The following is a 19,798-nucleotide window of genomic DNA, read 5'->3' on the forward strand; positions in this document are numbered from 1 at the left end:
TATAAAACTTATTTTTAACCTTACTACTAACACCTTTTCCCCAGTAACATTGTAACACCAATACCCATAATTGATTCTTTTGGACTACAGGTTTAAGGTCAAAACCTTATTTTCCTTGAAAGCGGTAAATTTCTATTACATTCATCATTTGTAAGTCAGTATTTATTCTTTATGATGTAGTCATTTATCAGATCTGAAGTAAACTTTGCTTGTATGAATGATGCTGTTTAAGCTTTATTACATAATTTATTTTTTATGATATCCATCGTAAGAAATTTTATCTCTTCATGTCACGAACTGTTATATTTTTGTAAATCTAAGCAGTAGCTGTTTAATAAGTCTTCATTTTAACTTTGACCTAGCAGCTAAGATTTGTAGTATTTTTCTAGTAGAACATAGCCGACTACATTTATATAAGATAGACCAACGCTAATACAGCAAGAAAGAAACACTATAGGCATGTACATTTAATTGTTTTATTATTACAAGCTGCATCCTATATCATTATACTATAGCTTGTCAGGATTTAAGGAACCTTTATAATATCTTGCGCTATTATATCGTCCACAGATTTTATAACCTTTATTTGAAAGGATGCGTTCTGTTGAGGTTTACTATTAATCTTTTTTATTCTTTACAGGTATTTAATACTTTAGAGATTAAAGCCTCTTCATATCTTGATCTTGTCAATGTATTATTCCATTCGTTATCTATTCTGAAGTACGATAAAACATGACTTATCTACCAGTATTAAAATGGGTTTCTAGTCAACTCTTATCAACCTTTAAACAAATGCAAAAATGAATAAGACACGCGACTCGAGGAATTTGTGTCACTTTTTTATCTTTATTCTGTGAAATGCCCAGAAAACCAGAAATTGAATACATTTCGTTACCAGCATGTAGAAAAGGCGAAGGAAAAAATGCTCCGGTCCATTTAAAAAAGTCTTTTGAATGTTTACAGAGGCTTGCAAATAATGCTTTGAAGGCCGGCCCGTTTAGCATTGCAAGGGATAAACAGTTTCCTCATGTAGCTCCTTCTGGAGATGTTCATGACTTCCTCAGCTATGCACCGTAGGGTATGCACACGAGAAAAACATCATGCTTAAACTTCACAATTTACGTAGATATTGGTGGCCAGTAAGTCGCCCTATAATAATTACAGCATAACCACAATAAAGGAATATATTCACTTTTGTCGAAATAGGAGGATACAGACGATAAGAACACTAAATATGTACGAAAAGATGGAAAAAGGAACCCAGGTTTGCTTAAGAATAAGACACATGTAAAGAAACCGACTAAGCATTACAAAGATATTGGAATCGTGAAAGACCAGCAACAGCTAGAGTTATTTGCTGAAAACTTTATGTACCTTTGTCTTGGTTACTTCTTTTTTGAAACGGAGAATTATGCAGCTCATGCGGTGGAGTTGTTGCAGATTTTTTTTTTAAATGAAACAACTCGTATGAATCCCAACTTAAACTATGCTCAACTTGTTCGAGGCAGTCAAAACTGTACAAAGATGGGCCGTGGTGAAGGAGTCGTTAGTGGAAGAGCGTAAGAGATGAAAGATATTCAATTGAAGGAACCTAAAATTTTTCTAGTCTTTGTAGAATTGCAAACATGCTGTCATACTTGGATAATTTTTATCTTTATCGTCCAATTGATCGGTACATCAAAGCATGGTTTAATCAATACTTTCAATGGCTTGTTGAAAGCCCCGTGGCTAAACAAGCTGCACAGGCAAAAAATAATGTTCATACCTGGTACATCGCTCATGTTGTTTCTACTATACGCTTTTTGAACCCATCATCTGCAGAGTTAACTCGTCATATTGTAGGCTTTTTCGAAAAGACGCTGTCAGAACAAATAGATATGGCAACAGGAGATCAACCTTCAGAGTCAATAAGAGCGCAGCCGTTACATTATTTGGCGTTCAATATGTATGCCATTTTATATATTGCTGAACTTGCAAAATCTATCGAGTTAGATATGTATCCTGCCAAAAAAGAAATTCTACATATAGCAGCACTTTATATGATCAAGGTCTCCAAAGCAAAACAAAAGATTGATATTACAGAAGCTGCAAGATGTGTTGAAATTATATGGAAAAGAGTATGTGGTAATGACTGCTGTAAAGAATTTATCGATCTTTGTCATAATTGTGAGTTTGCTGAAAGAATAAGCGGTCCGAAGAATGCTGCATGCGAGTGCTGGCTATAAGCCATTAATGAAGCCTTCAATAATAACTGCTGCAGTAGTAAAAATGTCTAAATATATGATTCGTATTCATAAATATGTGGGCAATTTCTTTGTATAAATTTGGACCACATCAAAAAAGTCTTTTTCCTGTCTCTTCATTCCTTGAAAGCATACAGCTATGGAATACACTCTATATATCTTGATACTTTCTTTATGTTGCATCATATTGATCTCTTCAACAGAGTACGGTAGAGGATCTATCATACTTGCCTTTCTAACGTATTTCGTGAATATAGAGCGGCCGCACATGATGCTATATTCAATCTCGAAGCTCAAAAGCGGGAGGCCTACAGTTTCCAAAGTCAAATATCACCCATTATGAGCTTATTGAACAATAATAATAATAATAATAATGGCGTCTTCCCAGTAAACCCTTCAGGAATAGTAGAGGCGTATTCCGCCTTGCCTTCTTCGCTACTCTCTGACAAACCACAAAGCTTGCAGCCATTATTAGTTCCTAATGCTGTTCCATCAACACATACAGATGGAGGGTTTTCGCAACCAATCGGCCTTGAAGAATACCTTTCAGATAGAGATATAGACGTATTGATTTATTGCTTGTCTCATGAAGATCGAATTTTATGTAAAGGCCTTTTTGATGTTATCCACTTGTATTTCACAGAAAAAATGAGCCAAGATCAGGAGCTTGTAGAGTATCTATCCAACTCTAGGGATTATAATGAAGAAAGTACCGCACTGTTTTCTGATTGTCCTTGTATAGCTGATGTAAGGAGATAGTGGTGGCTTGGTGTATACTGTTAATCCTAACAGCTTATTATAGCATACAAGCAATAACCCAAGCGCGCCGAACGACGACTTGGAGGTCGAATATGTAACAGAAGTTGTTACAAAAGTAGTAACAGAAAAGGCTGCCGTGTAACCATCCAATGCTGCATTTGCCCATAGTGATTTATTCAACAATTCCTGTGTTAAGCAAACTGCTTCTAATAAATCAGATATGTCTCTAAAATGCCTTGGTTATGCTTTATATATTTTTTTCTTGTGCACTAGCTTTTTCAGCTGATTTAACAGTTGATCTTGGCGACCGGTCTGGTAGGTCCGTGATCACAGCTCTTAATTATTCCATAGTTTAAGCATTAGTATTTTTTTTTTTCTTTGGAAAGAGTAATGACATTAGCATATACACATCTTCTTTAACGAGATGAATTGTTATTTTTCTTCATTTTTGTCTTAATTTTTTATTATCATACGACGTCTATTGTCATAATGTATTCATATCATCTCCCAGTTGCTATGGTAACCACAATATGGAAGATCTTGTACTCCCTTTTGAGTAAGTACCACATCAATTTGCACCAGATGCAACTTTATTTTTCGGAAGCAGTGTGCACATGAATATTGCGTATGCTTGAGTAAATTACACAATTTCATTATTGTTTCCTTTATTTTTGAAGTAAACAATAATAGATCAACGGTTGTACTATAGTTCTTCTCCTTCTAGTAAATGTTTATTATGCAAATCAGAAAGACAAACGTCTCATTTATGTTTTATCTGACTGAGATTTCTGTACATCTACAATGAATTCTATTTTGTCCATATGCGGTAACAATACCTAACCTTCAAGTTATTTGCGTTACTGTCTTTCAGATTCAAACATTTTTGTAAAGGATGAATAGAAATAAAATAAAAAAATAACAATAAAAAAAAAGATGTATTACTAATTATCCACACAATGCCCGCAGCAACCGAAAAGGGTAGTCGAACAATCACCGCAGCATATCATTTTTTGATGCTCTTTAACATATTTCTTGTTGAACAAAGGCATTAAACCTTGGCTTTTTTTTTTTTTTTGCCCGAGGGACCGCAGTTTTGTAAGTATTCCAGAAAAAGCAATTACATACAGTTTTGGAATAGAATAGCCGATGTGCTGGATATAAATACAAATCAAAGATTAAATTTTTTTTTTTGGTTCTTTTCTTTCAATTAGCCATAAACTATGCTAGACTATCGTTGTACACTATCCGTAAGATTTACTGTAGGCCCATCAGTTTGACTTTTTGCTCAACCATTTTATAGCAGCCGTGGATAGGTAACGATTTTTCTCCTTGCTTTAGGGATATGTAAGTAATAAAAAAAAAAAAAATAAGAAAAACTAAAAATGATATCAGTATTATCAATGGAGCACTTCCTATAGTTTTGCTTACAGGATCAATCATATACTTGACGATTGGTTCAATAAAGCACTATAGGTCTCGAAAACATGGCTACGAGCCGCTTTTGAAACATTCTCAATTACCTACTGTACATCACTACGGTTCAGCCGCCATATCAGATAGCGCATCTGATGATACCATAACACACGATATAACCATTGAAACATCTCGTTGGACATTGTTCAATCTATCGAGATTTTTGCTCTCACTTGCTCAGTTGGCTTTGTGCGTTATTGCTATTCAAAAGATTTATCATAAGACATACGAATTTACAGAAAATGAAGGTTCAGAACATGAGATCTTGGGAGCCTATATGACACAGGCCGCTTTTTGGGTAAGTTTCTTTTTTTGCATCCCAGATCTATTATGTATTGTCGCTGTGTTTATTAACTGTATCTTGTCGCGGGATTATAGGTATACTGTTTCGCTCTTTCAATCGTGAATATCTATCTCTCTAGAAGTTACACTGCTTTGGCGAATACTATCTGTAATCATCTAAACCTGGCTTATGTTATCAATTTCTTGATTGGCATTGTCAACGTACGATCTTATTATATTCTAAAACTGAATACAGAGGTAGCCTTTGGATACAAGGCCTCTATTTGCTCTACAATCATAAGCTTTGTCTTGATCGTCTTGGTTATTAACGAAACTAGAAATGCTCCTACAAAGGCTGTTGTTACGGAATCGGTAAGTGAATAGATGTTTGATGCAAATGTTTTATTAACTTTTTATAAAGGGACGTACGTTATCTCCCGAAAACTGGGCTTCCCTTTACTCTCAGTTTATGTTTAGTTGGGTAAATGTGATGATGAAGGAAGGATATCGCCGTACATTAAACGATAATGATTTACTGGAATTGCCGGCTGAAAACCGTGCCAAGAATGCATTATCTGAATATCAGCGACACAAGCAATCAAAGAGCTTGGTAGCCACGTTAATGCGTACTTTCCATGTACCTCTTTTAATTCAATTGTCCTATTGCTTGACTTGGAGTATTCTATTATTTGGTCCACCTCTCTTTTTAAATCTGATTATCAAGTATATCGAAAACCCAAGAGGAGAACCTGTGACGACCGCATTCTTTTACGTCCTCGGCTTATTTGTCACCAACTCTGCTCAGTCATTATGTCTTCAACAAGCTCTCTACATTGGCCGTATATTCAGTATCCGTATCCAGTCCATTGTAATTGGCGAAGTATTTTCAAAATCCTTACGCCGTCGCGACCAAAGTGGATCTTCATCTGAGAATGATAAAGAGGTTGTTGACAAAAAGGAGAAAAGCAACGTGAACAATTTGTTATCAGTAGACGCACAAAAGGTGGCAGAAATCGCTGCTTATATCTTTTATATTTACTCTTATCCCATTCAAATTGTGATCAGTATCTGGAGTTTATACAAGCTTTTGGGTGTTGCTGCTCTCTGGGGTGTCCTAGTCATGGTCGCATGTCAACCCATTACCTACTATATTAGTCGTCGCTTTGAAAAGCTTCATGAAGCTGTCATGTCAGCAACAGATAAACGACTCAAATTGGTCAATGAACTCTTGTCTGCAATCCGTATTGTCAAGTTTTTTGCCTGGGAAAGCGAATTCAAGAAGCGTATCCTTAACGCTAGAGAAAATGAATTGGGCGCTATTCGTTCTCGTCTGATGATGTTTATGTGGATCCTGAACGCATGGTTCCTTATTCCGGTTTTAATCATGGTTACTGTATTTTATGTATACACAGAAACAAACACGCTCACTGCCTCTGTCGCCTTCACCGCATTGGCTCTGTTCAACACGTTCCGTGGCGCTCTTGATGAGTTCCCATTGATGATCTCTCTGGTCCTTCAAGGTAATGTTTCTGTGAAGCGTGTAGAAAAGTTTTTGGATGAAGATGAGGTTGATCCCATAAAGGAAGAAGATGCAAATGGTACCATGATTGGTTTTGTTGATGATGCTACCTTCAGCTGGGACAATAAGCCTACGAATCCCGATGGTACATTTAAGGCTGCCATCAAGAATCTCAATCTCTCTTTCCCTGTTGGTAAACTTTCTATTGTCTGTGGTCCTACTGGATCCGGCAAGACTACCCTGTTGGCTAGTTTATTAGGAGAAACGCATCGCATGGCTGGTCGCGCAGTACTGCCTCGTATTATTCCAAACAAGACAAGTCCTTTGGGAGGAGCCGTCTCAGGTATTGCATATGTTGCTCAAACAGCTTGGTTACAGAATTGCAGCATTCGTGACAACATTCTTTTTGGATTACCCTATGACGAACAACGCTACCAGGACGTTTTATACATGACTGCACTCACACGCGATTTGGATATTCTCGAATTTGGAGATGCGACAGAGGTGGGCGAGAAGGGTATCACCTTGAGTGGTGGACAAAAACAACGTGTAGCCATTGCCCGTGCAGTTTACTCTCAAGCTAATACTGTCATTTTGGACGATTGTCTCAGTGCAGTGGACGCTCATACGGCTAAGCATTTATATGAACACTGTTTGACGGGACACTTGATGAAGGGACGTACGGTGATTTTAGTAACCCATCATGTTGGCCTATGTTTAAACGGAGCTGATTATGTCGTTGCTCTTAAAGATGGTGAAGTTGCTGCTGCTGGTGTTCCTAAGGACATGCTCAAGTCTGGAGCTCTCGGTGAAGAACTTGCAAATGCTGAAAAAGAAAAGGCTGATGTATCTGAAGAACGTGCTGTTGATGGCCCTATTCCTACTGTTCCCAAGACAGCTGTAAAGAAAACAACTGCTGAAGGTGACGGTAAGCTTGTCAAGGAAGAAGAGCGTGCTGAAGGTGGTGTTTCATGGAGCGTCTACAAGACATATATCGACGCCTCTGGTGGTTTTATGTTTTGGATTACAGTCCTTGTCTTGTTTTGTGCTGCACAAGGTACTACTCTCGCTCAAGACTATTGGATCAGAGTATGGTCTGCTGCGTATGGAAGGCAGGAAAGCGAGCCTATGACTAATGTAACAGCTGTTGGTACAGTTTCTATTGCCGGTCATTCTGTTTCTGCAATCGGACAAGGTGCAAGTTTTATAAACTTTTACATGTACCCTACTGATGAACAACAAGCATTGGAGGCTCCAGCCAATGAACCAATAGATGCTGTATACTACTTGGGTATTTACTTCCTTATCGGTATGGGCGCCATGCTTTTGACTTCATTACGTACCTTTATCCTTTTCACTGGCGCCATAAACGCTTCCCGTCGTATCCACAAGCAGCTGCTTGATCGTATCTTGCGCGCAAAGGTTCGTTTTTACGATACAACGCCTTTAGGTCGTATTGTGAATCGATTCTCTTCTGATTTGGCCACTATTGATCAAGAAGTAGGTCCTCAGTTATCTTTCTTCATCTACTCTATTGTTGCCACTCTATGTGTTATCATGCTGGTATCTTATGTAACACCTACATTCCTTGTTCCTGGTGCTTTCATTGCTGGATTGTTTTGGATGATTGGCACATATTATCTTGAAACATCTAGAGATTTGAAGCGTCTCAACTCAGTCTCTCGCAGTCCTATCTATGTTCAATTCAACGAAAGCGTCAACGGTGTTGCCACCATTCGTGCCTTTGGTAGTCAACATAGATTCATTAACGAAAACTATGCAAAGGTAGATAGCAACAATCGGCCGTTTATTTGGATGTGGGCCACTAACCGATGGCTTCACTGCCGTGTGGATATCCTTGGCGCCTTTGTTGGTTTCTGTACCGGTTTTGTACTTATTCTTGCTCGTGACTGGATTGACCCTGGATTAGCTGGTCTTTCGCTCAGTTACTCGCTTACGTTCACTCACCATGTCTTATGGGTCGTCCGTAATTACGCCATGAATGAAATGAACATGAATGCTGTCGAACGTGTCCACGAGTACCTTGATATCGAAGAAGAACCACCTACAGAGATACCTGAGACTGAACCTCGTCCTTCATGGCCTGAACATGGTAGCGTCGAAGTCAAAGATTTGGTTATGCAGTATGCACCCGAAAACCCACCTGTGCTTCGTAATGTCTCTTTCAAGGTAAATCCTCGAGAAAAGATTGGCATTGTCGGTCGTACTGGTTCTGGCAAGTCTACTTTGGCCCTGTCTTTATTCCGGTTCATGGAGCCTACGAGTGGACATGTTTATATTGATGGCGTTGACATTCACACTATTGGCTTGAACACACTTCGATCTCGTCTTACCATCATTCCTCAAGACCCTGTTCTGTTCTCTGGCACACTTCGCAGCAACTTGGATCCTTTTGATCAACATGACGATGCTGAGCTCTGGGCTTCATTGAAGCGTGCTCATTTGATTGATGATGAGAACCAACAAGGAGAAAATGCCATTAGTCTTGATTCACCTGTTACAGAGAACGGATCCAACTGGTCACAAGGACAAAGACAGTTGATTGCTTTGGCTCGTGCGCTTGTCAAGAAATCCTCATTGATTATTTTGGATGAAGCTACATCTTCTGTTGATTTTGATACAGATCACAAGATTCAAGAAACCATAAGAACCGAGTTTAAGAACTCTGCATTGCTTTGTATTGCTCATCGTATTCGTACTGTAGCAGATTATGATCGTATCTTAGTCTTGGATCACGGACAAGTCAAGGAATTTGATACACCTTATCATTTGATGAAGAAAGAAGGAGGTATCTTCCAGCAAATGTGCGTTCGCTCTGGTGAATACAACGAATTGTTGTCTATTGCAAAGAAAAAGCATGAAAGTCATTAAATAATTTATAGAACATTTTATTATTATTATTATTATTATTATTATTATTGCTATTATTCCTCATTTTTCATTTCAATAAACAATCTGATTACATACTTAGCACACACGCATTCTTTAGTTTATTTTCATGGATCGATGCTTAAGGGATTGATTCAAGGACGTCTTTACGATAGAATAATCTATTTGATAATAATTTTTAATGACCGATGAGCACATAGCATTCTCATGCTCTACTGCCCAGGTCAGATCGCAGTGAGAAGGAATGAAAAACCCTTTTGGGATTAAAGGGAAAATGTAAAAAGTATTACGTATTAGGGATGATAATTAACTATCTGAAAATTTTTGCTGAATGTAACGAAGACGTTTGGCAAAGGGTTCACCAAGGTAGTTTGAAGCTTCAGGGAACTAAGAATGAGCTAATTAGTCCATTTCGAGTAATATTGCACATGTGGAAGGCCAACGAATGAGCCAGGCATTGATTGATTTTCTCGCTTTCTTGGTAAGGAGTGTTGATAGTAAGAGGTTCAAAAGATAGGAAAGTGGATCGTCAATAGATTTGGGCATCTGAAGGCGGTTGTGCATATCTAAACAAGAAAAACTATGCTGACGTGAAAAAAGTTCATTTGGATGAAAGGGACAGGCTTGGGGTTTACCAAGAGGTAACCAACCAAGTCGCCATCGCACGCAACGAGGCCGTTCACTTCTTGTCATTGGTATCCGAAGAATAGGGCCGACAATTAGATCATTACGGCAGTGGGCAGAAGTTTAAAATGTTTTTCTTGGAGCTTCGAACGGTGGCTGTAAGGACGTCTTTACAGTATTTCTACTTAAACTCAGGCGATGTTAGCTTTTTTAGATAAAATTAAATAGAAATTCAGACAAAGCAAAACTCGTATTCAGATAATTACAGGTAAATATCTAAATGTCCAATTATAGGCAAACTGTTTACGCTACAGTGATTGGTTTGTTGTTGCTGCTGTTGCTTGTTTTTGTTGTTCAAAAACAGTCGGTTGGCCGTTTTCTCTCCAAATTGCTAAAGAGATTGCCATCATATTTTTTGCAGCATTCACGTCTCGCTGCCACAATGTAGTGCAGGTTTTACAGACCAGTACACTGTGGCCGCGAGTATGCTTTGCAAGTTTAAGAGTAATCACTTGGCAATTGTTGCAAGCCTTGGAGGTATTGAATTCATCGATGGTGACAGTAATAAGGTCACCCTCCCTTTCCCGCTTTTTAAGGGTATTTCACAACTTCCCTGTTACCCCACAGCGGTTACCTCACAGCGGTTACCCCTTAGCTTGACTAAGTCCTTCCCAAACATTCCGTCCCCAAAGACGACCAACGGTACCTTTCTGTTGTTTTCCGTACGGCAAAGGTTTCCATTTATTCAGCCTTCCAAAAAAAAAAGTTAATATCATCAACAAAAAAGAAGATTTGTTGCCTACTTTGTCGGCGCCTTGGTTGCAGCCTTGGGGGCAGCTTTCTTCTTTTTTTCTACATCTTCTGTTATGCTTTGCGTCTCCAGTGAGAAGAATATTAACTATTTTCTCGGCCGCTCTCTGTAGACCTTAGTACAGAAAAAATTGAAATTTTTCAGTGTTGCTGCCATAAAAATTGAATAGCGTATTCAAATGACTGAGGATATACTGAACATAGACAGTATATGACTGATAGAAAGTTGTCTTGGATGGCATCTCACTTTCAATTGATTCAATTTGATTTTCTTTTTTCCATCGTCTCTGGTCAGCCTGGTATCTGGTAGATCCGGCCATGTGATAATGTTCACGGGCGGTACATCGCAGTAGACTATGAACTTTTGTGCTTACACCCTCTGCTGCTGTGAAAACAGTCTTTCTCTCAGGATCAATAAAAAGCGGCCTGTATCTGTTTTATACTTTGTCGATATCGAAGCCATGTTATTTGAGCTCAGGATCTACTTCGTTCATTGTTGCACGATTGGTTGATCTTTTGTAAAATAGAGTCAATAGAGAAGCCGTACGATCTAATTATGTTGCCAAACATGACGTGGTTGTTTCCGCATGGTTCAAGGTCGTCGCTAAAATAAAAATAAAAGATTAATGGTTTCCTGATAAGATGTCAACATTTTTTGACAACAATCTATAATACCTTTTATATCTCAAGGCAGCTAAATCTATCACACTTTCAAAGAATGAGAACTGATTATCATACCCTTCTGGTCTTGATCGGGATACAAATGATCTCAACGCATTTGAGCTAATGGCGATTGATCTGAAATGCAAGGATAGCTTCGGTAATACTCCAAATAGTCGTGGCAATGGGAGTCGGCGCACATCATAGGGTTTGTGGTTTCGATGTTTAACCTAGTATTCGGATAAGATTTGACAAAGAACACGTATGTGTTGTTCTGGTTGGCGACTGAGAGTTTTTAAAGTAACTTTGTTTGGGAGCAGTACTTTGAGCGGCTGACAAAGATCTGTAATTAATACTTTTTGTTGTTCCTGCAGTCTTGTCGCACAACTTGGTCAATGCGGTTCCCCGCCACAAACAAACTGATAGCAATATTTAGCCGAAATGTCAGAAGTGTCATTCGGATGTACGTTCTATGTATGAGAAGAGTATGGATTCCAATTTTCTATTTTTAAAAAAATACAACAATCGTTGTTCAAAATTCTCAACAATATGGTTGTTGTAGCATGTCTCCAGCTCTTTGCAAGCTTTGGTGAGACATTGGCTGGCCCCCTTTATCAACTTTTGCTGATATACAGCATTTGGATTTGTGTCTTTGAAAGTATTCCAGTATGATATGAGGTCTGCTGGTGTATTGACGTTATTCCTTATTTTCTTTCCATTGATCAATTGGCACACTGAGTACCAATATCGTTGTGTGAGAACAGCGTGAGGTATGGAATCATGGGGTTTCGACAAACTATAGCTATTAGTCAACAGCATCACCCTGGATACAATATTGCGGGTGTCTCTTGAACTGACAATGATCTTGTTTTTGGGTATCTCTTTGTAATCACTTTTGACAATAGAGTCCAACGGAAGTTTTCTAGTGAAAGCTATATACGGAAAGCCAAGGTTTCTTGCAAGCACTTCATTCTTTGCGAGATTGTGGTTGGGACATAAACGGGAACGTGACGTACTATGACCACTTTGTTGACAGCTTTTGCAAATTACTGTTGAGTTTGTGCCCTCCTTTTGTCGTTTGGCTTGCTGTTTAGCTTGCTTGAGACTTGAGTTTTGCCTTCTTTTTGTTCCACTAGATGCTCCAACTAACAATAGAAATATCATTAACATAGTAAATAATTCAACATGAAAGACACAAGTGAAATACCATCATCAACTGAAGCCTCTTTATAAAATTTATATTTGTAATACCTTTTATTCGCGTGTCCTCTCTCTTGGCAATCCTCACAAATCATGTCTATACAAAAATTACGCTATAAATAATATAGACTTATTTGAATTGATTACTATCTTTTACCTTTAAACAGATTATCTACGTTTCCTTCTTCAAGCTTTCTTTTGTTGAGAACTGATAGTTTCTTTTCAAGAATGAAGTTTTTAAGCATGTTGTCGAGGAAAGAGATTCAAATTTACCAACTTTATTTAATATTTATGTTATATAGAAAAATGTGCCAATTCCTGCATCACGCGTTCTTCTTTCGTTGAAGAAATCATAGAGAACCCATCCGACTTGACAATATTACTAGGAAAAAAAACCACTATAGACTAGTATTTCTCATTCATATTATTAGCGTTATTACAGCAGAATTCAAGAGGAGCAGCAAAAAAAAAAAGGTAAAATTGGCTTGCCAAAGATTAACCATCATAAACAAGGTATTCTTACTAAAGGATAAGATTATTGTACAGACCAAACGTCTAAAATACCAATGTCTATTGTCTGAATTTCTATTGAAAGTTAATTTTGATTTGTCCAGAAAAAAGCTAACATCGTCTGAATTTAAAGTAGAAATACTTTATCATGCTAGTAGTTTAATACCCCGTTTCCCTTTTGGCCAATAAGAGTAAGCATCCAAGTCTTGTTTTAGCGAGAGAAAATGAGGGTATCAAATCCGGTAAGAATCCTCCCTTTCTCTAATAACACAGTATGGTAAGTTAGCCTTTACAATAAAGAAAAAGAGGGCAGACGAAATGAAGGGAGGATTTGCATTATTTGATGTCAGAGATGGATGGATGGATGACTCTATATTTCGATTATGAAGATAAATGAATAGTTATTAATAAAAAAAGCGAGAGGAAATATGTCAATGAAGAGAATGTAAACAACATCATAGCAGCCCCATTAGACTTCATTTCGCCCATTATTTCTTTTTATAAAAGCACAGCTGCTATTCTCTTTTTGTTCAGTCCTTGTTTTTCTAAACCAGAGCTCTATTTGTAGACTTCCAAGAGAAGAAATAACGGACGTAACCAGCACGGACGTGGACACACCAAGTTTGTCCGTTGTATCAACTGTTACCGCTGTGTCCCTAAGGACAAGGCTATTAAGCGTTTCACTATCCGTAACATGGTTGAAACTGCTGCTATCCGTGATATTCAAGAAGCCTCCGTTTATGAGGGTAAATGATGAAAGAGAGAGAGAGAAAGAGAGATGATATGTAGCATTGATATTTACATTTAATTAGAATATGCTATTCCCAAGTTATATGTCAAGCTTCATTACTGTGTTTCATGTGCTATTCACGCTCGTATCGTTCGTGTTCGTTCTCGCACTCAGCGCCGTAGCAGACTTCCTCCTCCTAGATTCAGATTCCAAAAGGTAAAACAATAAAAAAGATTCATAAAGAGGATGGGAACTGACTGTGTGTCTTATTAGACTGCCAACAAGGCTTAAATGTCCTCCTCTCATTTTTGCTTTAGTGCGTGCGTGCGCGTGTGTGTGTGTGTATGCGTCAATAAAAAGGAATTGAATGATCTGTGTTGTAAATGCATAAATGGATATTTTGGTACAAGTCGTGTTTGAAAGTCGAATGTGGTGTATTATTAACAAGTAAAGATTTGGTCGGCCCAACTGGGTTGATATAAACCACATTTTTTTAATTGGACAGAATTTCTCATTTTTCGCGACGCGTGTTATTTCTACCTGTATTTATTTAAGCCTTCCTCCTCTCTTTCTCTCCACCAGTTTTCACTGCAGTTAATTTGTAAATATAACTGGTTTTTTTTTTTAACCAAGACAATTTTTACTGATAAAAACAAAAACAGTATACAAAAAAGCACAACAAAGTCATAGTTTCTGGTTGTTTAAAATTCACGTCTAAATCTCTCAATCAACATTTGCAAAATTAAAGTTTAAACATGCCTCCTGTCAACAAAGAGTTTGATATCAACGTAAAAGTGGCAGTTAGCAAGCATCTTACCACTGATAATACAGTGAAAATTATATTACTTCATGAACACGACTGGAACGAACCAAAGTTGATCTTTCAAGAAGGATAATTGTACTATGTGAGGAAAATAATAAGGTGATGTACGATGTACTGTTGGATGAAGCAAATGGTCATATCCTCAAGCTCAATGAAGACTCTATCAAGTATGTCAACCCTCTTACAACTCTAGTAACTCAGGGAACTGTTATCAACGCCACTATAGTCGAAGCTGAAGATGCAGTGGATGAAGATGAGGAAGAGGAAGCCATTGATTTGACTTCAAGTCGTGGGTGGAACGCTGGTGAGGCCTGCATCGATTCTCGTCTAGGCGATTCAGTAGAAGGGTTCGCCTCCTTGAACTCTCGTTTAATGATGAACAATGGAAAATATGCCTCTTCATTGGATTATTTCTTGTTCTTCCTTCCTGTGGATCATTTTTATTCCATTATCCACAATACCAACCTTTATGCAAGAAGTCTCGGCCATTGGGAAGATATTACCTTTCATGAATATCTCATGTGGATCGCACTCTTGACGGTAATGACTGTGGTCAGACATGGTGATAGAAAGGCATATTGGAGACAAGACCAGTCTTTTTTCTTGATGAATGTTGATTTTAGTCAATATATGTCTTTTAACAGATTCAATGACATCATGAAGATGCATGTTTTTAAAATTCCTTCAAACCAGGCTCAGGAACTTGACCCTCTTTATCAAATTAAGTCCACCACCCAAGCCTTTAATGATCACATGCCTAAGTGTATAATACCAGGAAAATATCTTGTTATCGATGATTCCATGAACCAATGGTTAGGTGCTGGTACGCCAAATTTAAAGAAGGTTCCTAGAAAGCTACATCCAATCGGACAAGAGTTTAAGACGTTGGCTGACAATCACTGCTACTGCATATTGCGTGTCGATACAGTCAGTGATCCTTGCCCAAAAGAATTTGACAAAGACCCTGGTATGAAGAAGCTGGCGGCCACTGTTAAACGTTTGGTAAAGCCTTAGTTTGGCTCTGGTCGAACGGTCATTGCTGACTCTTGGTTCGGTTCGCCTGACATGATCTCAATGCTGATGAATCATGGCCATTATTCGATTATGCAGGTCCCAAGCATCGTTACTGGCCTCAGGGCATGCCTGAAACAGGCATTGTGGAGAGCGTAGCTGCTAACTATGGTAGTTACTACACTATGAAAAAAGATACAACCAACGGGAAAATGTTTGTTTGCGCTTTTCGGGCTCAAAAAGTAAAAGCCTTTGTATCCTCATGTGGCACCACTAGACTTGTTGGTGAAAAGACTTTCAAGTCTTCTGACGGTAACCTAGTTACTATCAAGCGTCCAGAAGTAATAGATGGATTCGAAAGACACAAAAGTAGGTATAATAGCTGCAATATAATGCATGTGCTGAAGTCGATTGTTTTCGCTATAGGTTCTGTGGATGCTGCAAATAATTTACGTGATAATCTGACCTCTTATCACGGCATTATCTCAACCGAGAGATGGGAAATGCGCTTCTTTGGTTTCTTCTTGGGCCTTTGCGAAGCTAATGCATACAGTTCCTTCAAGGTCTTCTCTGAGAAAGGTGCTTCAAGGGATTACTCATCCTTTAAGGATAATTTGGCCTTCAACATGCTTGAACATTGTAAGAAACTGAAGTCAAGATACAATGAAGTGGCCCAAGACAGCAACCGAATGCTTAGAAGTGACTCTAACCATTCCTACATCTCCATGAGTAATGCAGGCAATAAAATAAAGAGATTGATATGCCACAAATGCAAAGAAAGCGGCACTAATGGCAAGCGGGTTGAAAAATTTTGTAGTTGTGACCCCACAACCCCTTTGTACTTCGACTGTTATAATCAGCACTTGAAGGCTGCCTGGCATCGTCAGCTTTATTAAAAATAACTCTTCATAACTATGTCTACAATATTTTTTTTTTTTTTTCAATAAGCTACTACATCGTTTTATTGATCAAAGGGTCAGCCCAAATGGGCCGACTGATTTTTTTTTTTTTGAAAAGCCGACCAACTTCAAAACGATATAGTTATGAGACAAAAGTGCTTACTTCTTTATAAAAGATCACGTGTAGGTAGAATGCATGGCTATTAATACGTAATGGAATGGATAGCAGCAGCAAATAATTCTTTATCTGATAAAAATATTATTTTACAGTCGGCCTAAATGGGCCGATTGCCAAATCTGTACTTATTAATGAAGGGTAGTAAGCTTGTATGCTTAACTATGGTGTAACCGTATTGTGTAATAATGTACATGTATATGTAAAGGTAACTGCTCTGATCGCTTTGACAAAGCTTAGCTGAATGCACTTGACAGTAGGAAATACTTATATTCAATCCTATGTGCTGTTTTCAGTAGATCTCTAATCAAATCAGAGTGACGCGTATTTTAAAAGTGCGACAGTCACGTTCCAAAAATTTTTTTCAAGTTAAAACTATAAATTAATCTTAAGCTCAACTTTCTTTTCAAACTTTTGCTTTAGGAAACCATTAAATGTAAGTATATCTCGGTTCTTTTTCTTTCTTTCAATGATGAACAAAACTTATTGCTACTAAACCCAGCTCAGTTTGAGAGATTTCGTTGAAAGAAACTTTTTATTCTGAAGAGAAAGAAAAAGACCTACTTTTGTTTGTCTCTTTTACTAACATCTATTTTTGTATATAGTGTAAACTTGGTTTTACATTTTGGTTATTTATATAATAAACGTAGTTTTACCTTATATTTTGTTTGTATATTGAAAGTGTGTGTAATGTTGCTATGCTCAATTATAAATCTAATAAGCCATGTTTACTGTATTATTTTCGGCTTAACTAACAGCCATTGTCTATTTAATAAGGCATCATACAAGAGTATGAATATCTCACTGACACGTTGATTTTTTTTTTTTTTTACTAAATTATAGTATTTGTCACTTGGCAAATTAAGCATCTTCTTGGAGTTGCTTTTCCCGGTGATGGTATATATGTTATTGGTGTAAGCATTGTTGCTAGTCGTATTAATCCATTAATCAGAAAATGTTTTGTTTCTTTAATAAAGGTCGTAGTGGGCACCCGATGCGTAAGGAAAGGCTCAAGGTAGGGGTGTTTAGTAGCAATTAAGGGCTTTGGCGAGTGAGGGGCCCGTGTTAGGAGGCTCTTCTGACGTGTTATGGTTGTAATTGGCTATGGGCACTTGTAAGGGAAAGGAATGAATGGCCATGACAAGGCCCAATTTTAGCATATCAAAGACCGATTTGCCCATTAAAACTGTGCACCCAACGCTCAGTAGGTACTGAAGACGTTGCATTAGTAAGCTAAATGCACAATTATAATTTACGAGTATTCAAATAGATAATAGTAGTGCTGAAGCCGTAATATTAATGCTGCCGCAAATATGCGCACTATTCTTGATTACATGAATGCTAACCTTGATTTGAGTTTCAGGCAAGCACAGTTATCAAAAAGTCAAGAAGAGTATGCTAACCTTGAAGTCTAGACACATTTCGTCAACTGTGAAATATTCAGTCTTCAGGACCATGGCAAGTACAAGTTGTTGTTCACGTGACTGTATACTAAAAAAGTGACGTAAAGTGTAGTGAAAAAGGTTGTTTTTTTTTCTACTCCTTTTTTATTCTACTTTTTCTTAATACACAATGATTGTTGAAGAGCAACACCAACAGCCATTTCAATTTGCACCACAGACAGATGAATACACTCAGCTACTAACTGAACTTCATGAAAAATACTGCTCTGAGCAGCCTTCGGATCCTTTACAGTTTTGTTGCAACTTCTTTCTACGTAAACTAGAAGAACAGCGAAGAGCTTACAGACACAATATCGTACAACAAAATAATCATACCTTTTCCCGTAACCATTTTAAAAAAAATATGGCGTGATGTTGCATAAAAGACTCATTTATATACATATATATATGCATATAGCTAATGACAATGATATCCATCCTCTATGTGAACAACAAGAACAGATAAATAATAACAGCAATATCAGCAGTAATCCTTTTGACTGGAATAATGGAGAACAGGACGGCCAAGATGACGAATTTGAAGACGAGGAACAAGATGACTTTTTCACTGAGCCATTACCTTCTCTACCACCTACCAACTACAATCGTGGTCGACGTACGTCTGTCAGCGCGGAATCCATGGCACCTACTCAAGATTTTGTCAAGGTAGTCATTCCCAAAACTGAAGCACAGGCAGAACGTATTAAAGTTAGCATTGGCAATAATTTCTTATTTCGCAACTTGGACGAGGAGCAATATCAGGACGTGGTAAATGCGATGGCGGAAAAACGTGTTGAGAGTGGAACAATAGTGATCGAACAGGGCGCAGTAGGAGATTTCTTCTATGTGGTAGAGTCAGGCACCTTGGATTGCTTTATTTCAGGTAATAAGGTGACCAATTACGAAGCAGGAGGTAGTTTTGGTGAGTTGGCACTCATGTACAATGCTCCTCGTGCTGCTACTATCGTCGCTACATCGGATTGCGTCCTCTGGGCCTTGGATCGCGTTACTTTCCGAACAATATTGATGGAAAATACATCTCGAAAGAGACGCATGTATGAAACCTTTCTGTCTGAAGTCGCTCTTCTTAAATCACTGGAACCTTATGAAAGACATAAAATTGCTGACGCACTTGAATCAGTGTACTTTGAAAACGGTGAGGAGGTAGTTAAACAGGGGGATATAGGAGATCAATTCTATATTATCGAATCAGGTGAAGCAGTTGTGTTAATGACAGACCCTTCATCAGGAGAAACAAAACAAGTCAATAAATTGGAGCGAGGCTCTTATTTTGGCGGTAAGGTTTATATGTTGTATATAACATAAGCTAATAGTTTATTTAGAATTGGCCTTATTAAATGATAGTCCAAGAGCTGCCACTGTCATTGCTCATGGTAGACTTAAATGTGCAACCCTTGGAAAGAAAGCATTCACCCGTCTTTTGGGGCCTGTGTTAGATATCTTGAAACGTAATTCAGAAAACTATCATGCAATCATTAGTCAACAGTCATAGATTTCCACCCCCTTTTTTTTATATATTTTTGAAATAAATATATACATTCCTTTAACAACAAAAAGAGAGAGAGAGAGAGTTGAAAATCAATACTCTTGATTGTTCTTGACATGAAGATAATGTATGCACAATATGAAAGGGTCCGTTGCATTGCCAAAAAGAAGCAGGTCTGTTTCTTTAATGCATCATCAATTGATAAAAAAAAAAAATAAGCT

The 19,798-nt window shown here is 37.9% G+C and overlaps 8 protein-coding genes across 8 annotated transcripts; 6 read left to right on the plus strand and 2 right to left on the minus strand.

Moving 5' to 3' along the window:
- Positions 1–858: 858 nt before the first annotated feature.
- On the plus strand, positions 859–2,225 carry RHIMIDRAFT_245239 (chondroitin AC/alginate lyase; the record flags this gene model as incomplete). Its single annotated transcript, XM_023610166.1, has 4 exons — positions 859–1,073; positions 1,127–1,139; positions 1,207–1,559; positions 1,607–2,225. 4 exons carry the CDS (start codon positions 859–861, stop codon positions 2,223–2,225), a joined length of 1,200 nt encoding a protein of 399 aa, XP_023464471.1.
- On the plus strand, positions 2,095–3,237 carry RHIMIDRAFT_34276 (uncharacterized protein). The gene is made up of 3 exons (XM_023615127.1): positions 2,095–2,447; positions 2,501–2,990; positions 3,046–3,237. The coding sequence occupies exons 1-3, from the start codon at positions 2,383–2,385 to the stop codon at positions 3,142–3,144; spliced, it is 654 nt and encodes a 217-aa protein (XP_023464472.1). The 5' UTR covers positions 2,095–2,382; the 3' UTR covers positions 3,145–3,237.
- Positions 3,238–4,208: 971 nt separating this feature from the next.
- RHIMIDRAFT_217511 (P-loop containing nucleoside triphosphate hydrolase protein) lies at positions 4,209–9,206 on the plus strand. The gene is made up of 5 exons (XM_023607331.1): positions 4,209–4,249; positions 4,303–4,346; positions 4,395–4,773; positions 4,854–5,129; positions 5,179–9,206. Exons 1-5 carry the CDS (start codon positions 4,223–4,225, stop codon positions 9,166–9,168), a joined length of 4,716 nt encoding a protein of 1,571 aa, XP_023464473.1. The 5' UTR covers positions 4,209–4,222; the 3' UTR covers positions 9,169–9,206.
- A 1,419-nt stretch (positions 9,207–10,625) lies between these two features.
- On the minus strand, positions 10,626–11,051 carry RHIMIDRAFT_259846 (uncharacterized protein; the record flags this gene model as incomplete). Its single annotated transcript, XM_023611426.1, has 3 exons — positions 10,626–10,660; positions 10,705–10,727; positions 10,805–11,051. Coding segments are annotated over 2 exons (270 nt in total), but the record flags the coding sequence as incomplete, so codon positions are not given.
- A 740-nt stretch (positions 11,052–11,791) lies between these two features.
- Positions 11,792–12,450, minus strand: RHIMIDRAFT_259850 (uncharacterized protein; the record flags this gene model as incomplete). The annotated part of the gene is made up of 1 exon (XM_023611427.1): positions 11,792–12,450. A coding segment is annotated over one exon (659 nt), but the record flags the coding sequence as incomplete, so codon positions are not given.
- A 764-nt stretch (positions 12,451–13,214) lies between these two features.
- On the plus strand, positions 13,215–14,306 carry RHIMIDRAFT_293526 (ribosomal protein S26e; the record flags this gene model as incomplete). The annotated part of the gene is made up of 4 exons (XM_023613991.1): positions 13,215–13,232; positions 13,559–13,736; positions 13,803–13,936; positions 13,994–14,306. The coding sequence occupies 4 exons, from the start codon at positions 13,215–13,217 to the stop codon at positions 14,009–14,011; spliced, it is 348 nt and encodes a 115-aa protein (XP_023464476.1). The 3' UTR covers positions 14,012–14,306.
- Positions 14,307–14,320: 14 nt separating this feature from the next.
- On the plus strand, positions 14,321–16,450 carry RHIMIDRAFT_298868 (uncharacterized protein; the record flags this gene model as incomplete). Its single annotated transcript, XM_023614307.1, has 3 exons — positions 14,321–15,510; positions 15,654–15,923; positions 15,981–16,450. The coding sequence occupies exons 1-3, from the start codon at positions 14,646–14,648 to the stop codon at positions 16,448–16,450; spliced, it is 1,605 nt and encodes a 534-aa protein (XP_023464477.1). The 5' UTR covers positions 14,321–14,645.
- Positions 16,451–18,148: 1,698 nt separating this feature from the next.
- RHIMIDRAFT_228798 (camp-dependent protein kinase regulatory subunit) lies at positions 18,149–19,797 on the plus strand. The gene is made up of 3 exons (XM_023607629.1): positions 18,149–18,414; positions 18,489–19,367; positions 19,414–19,797. The coding sequence occupies exons 1-3, from the start codon at positions 18,201–18,203 to the stop codon at positions 19,581–19,583; spliced, it is 1,263 nt and encodes a 420-aa protein (XP_023464478.1). The 5' UTR covers positions 18,149–18,200; the 3' UTR covers positions 19,584–19,797.
- Position 19,798: the final 1 nt, after the last annotated feature.

Source organism: Rhizopus microsporus (assembly GCF_002708625.1).
Source record: "Rhizopus microsporus ATCC 52813 unplaced genomic scaffold scaffold_13, whole genome shotgun sequence".
NCBI lineage: Eukaryota > Fungi > Mucoromycota > Mucoromycetes > Mucorales > Rhizopodaceae > Rhizopus > Rhizopus microsporus.

Excerpts from the sequence above, each read along its gene's own strand:
- RHIMIDRAFT_34276 (XM_023615127.1), top strand. The coding sequence starts at position 2,383 with ATGGAATACACTCTATATATCTTGATACTTTCTTTATGTTGCATCATA. Across the intron at positions 2,448-2,500 it reads ATATTGATCTCTTCAACAGA|AGCGGCCGCACATGATGCTA; the intron begins GTACGGTAGAGG and ends TCGTGAATATAG. Across the intron at positions 2,991-3,045 it reads ATTGTCCTTGTATAGCTGAT|CATACAAGCAATAACCCAAG; the intron begins GTAAGGAGATAG and ends AGCTTATTATAG.
- RHIMIDRAFT_228798 (XM_023607629.1), top strand. The coding sequence starts at position 18,201 with ATGATTGTTGAAGAGCAACACCAACAGCCATTTCAATTTGCACCACAG. Across the intron at positions 18,415-18,488 it reads AAATAATCATACCTTTTCCC|CTAATGACAATGATATCCAT; the intron begins GTAACCATTTTA and ends ATATGCATATAG. Across the intron at positions 19,368-19,413 it reads GCGAGGCTCTTATTTTGGCG|AATTGGCCTTATTAAATGAT; the intron begins GTAAGGTTTATA and ends TAGTTTATTTAG.
- RHIMIDRAFT_217511 (XM_023607331.1), top strand. The coding sequence starts at position 4,223 with ATGCTAGACTATCGTTGTACACTATCC. Across the intron at positions 4,347-4,394 it reads TCTCCTTGCTTTAGGGATAT|TATTATCAATGGAGCACTTC; the intron begins GTAAGTAATAAA and ends AAATGATATCAG. Across the intron at positions 4,774-4,853 it reads TGACACAGGCCGCTTTTTGG|GTATACTGTTTCGCTCTTTC; the intron begins GTAAGTTTCTTT and ends GCGGGATTATAG.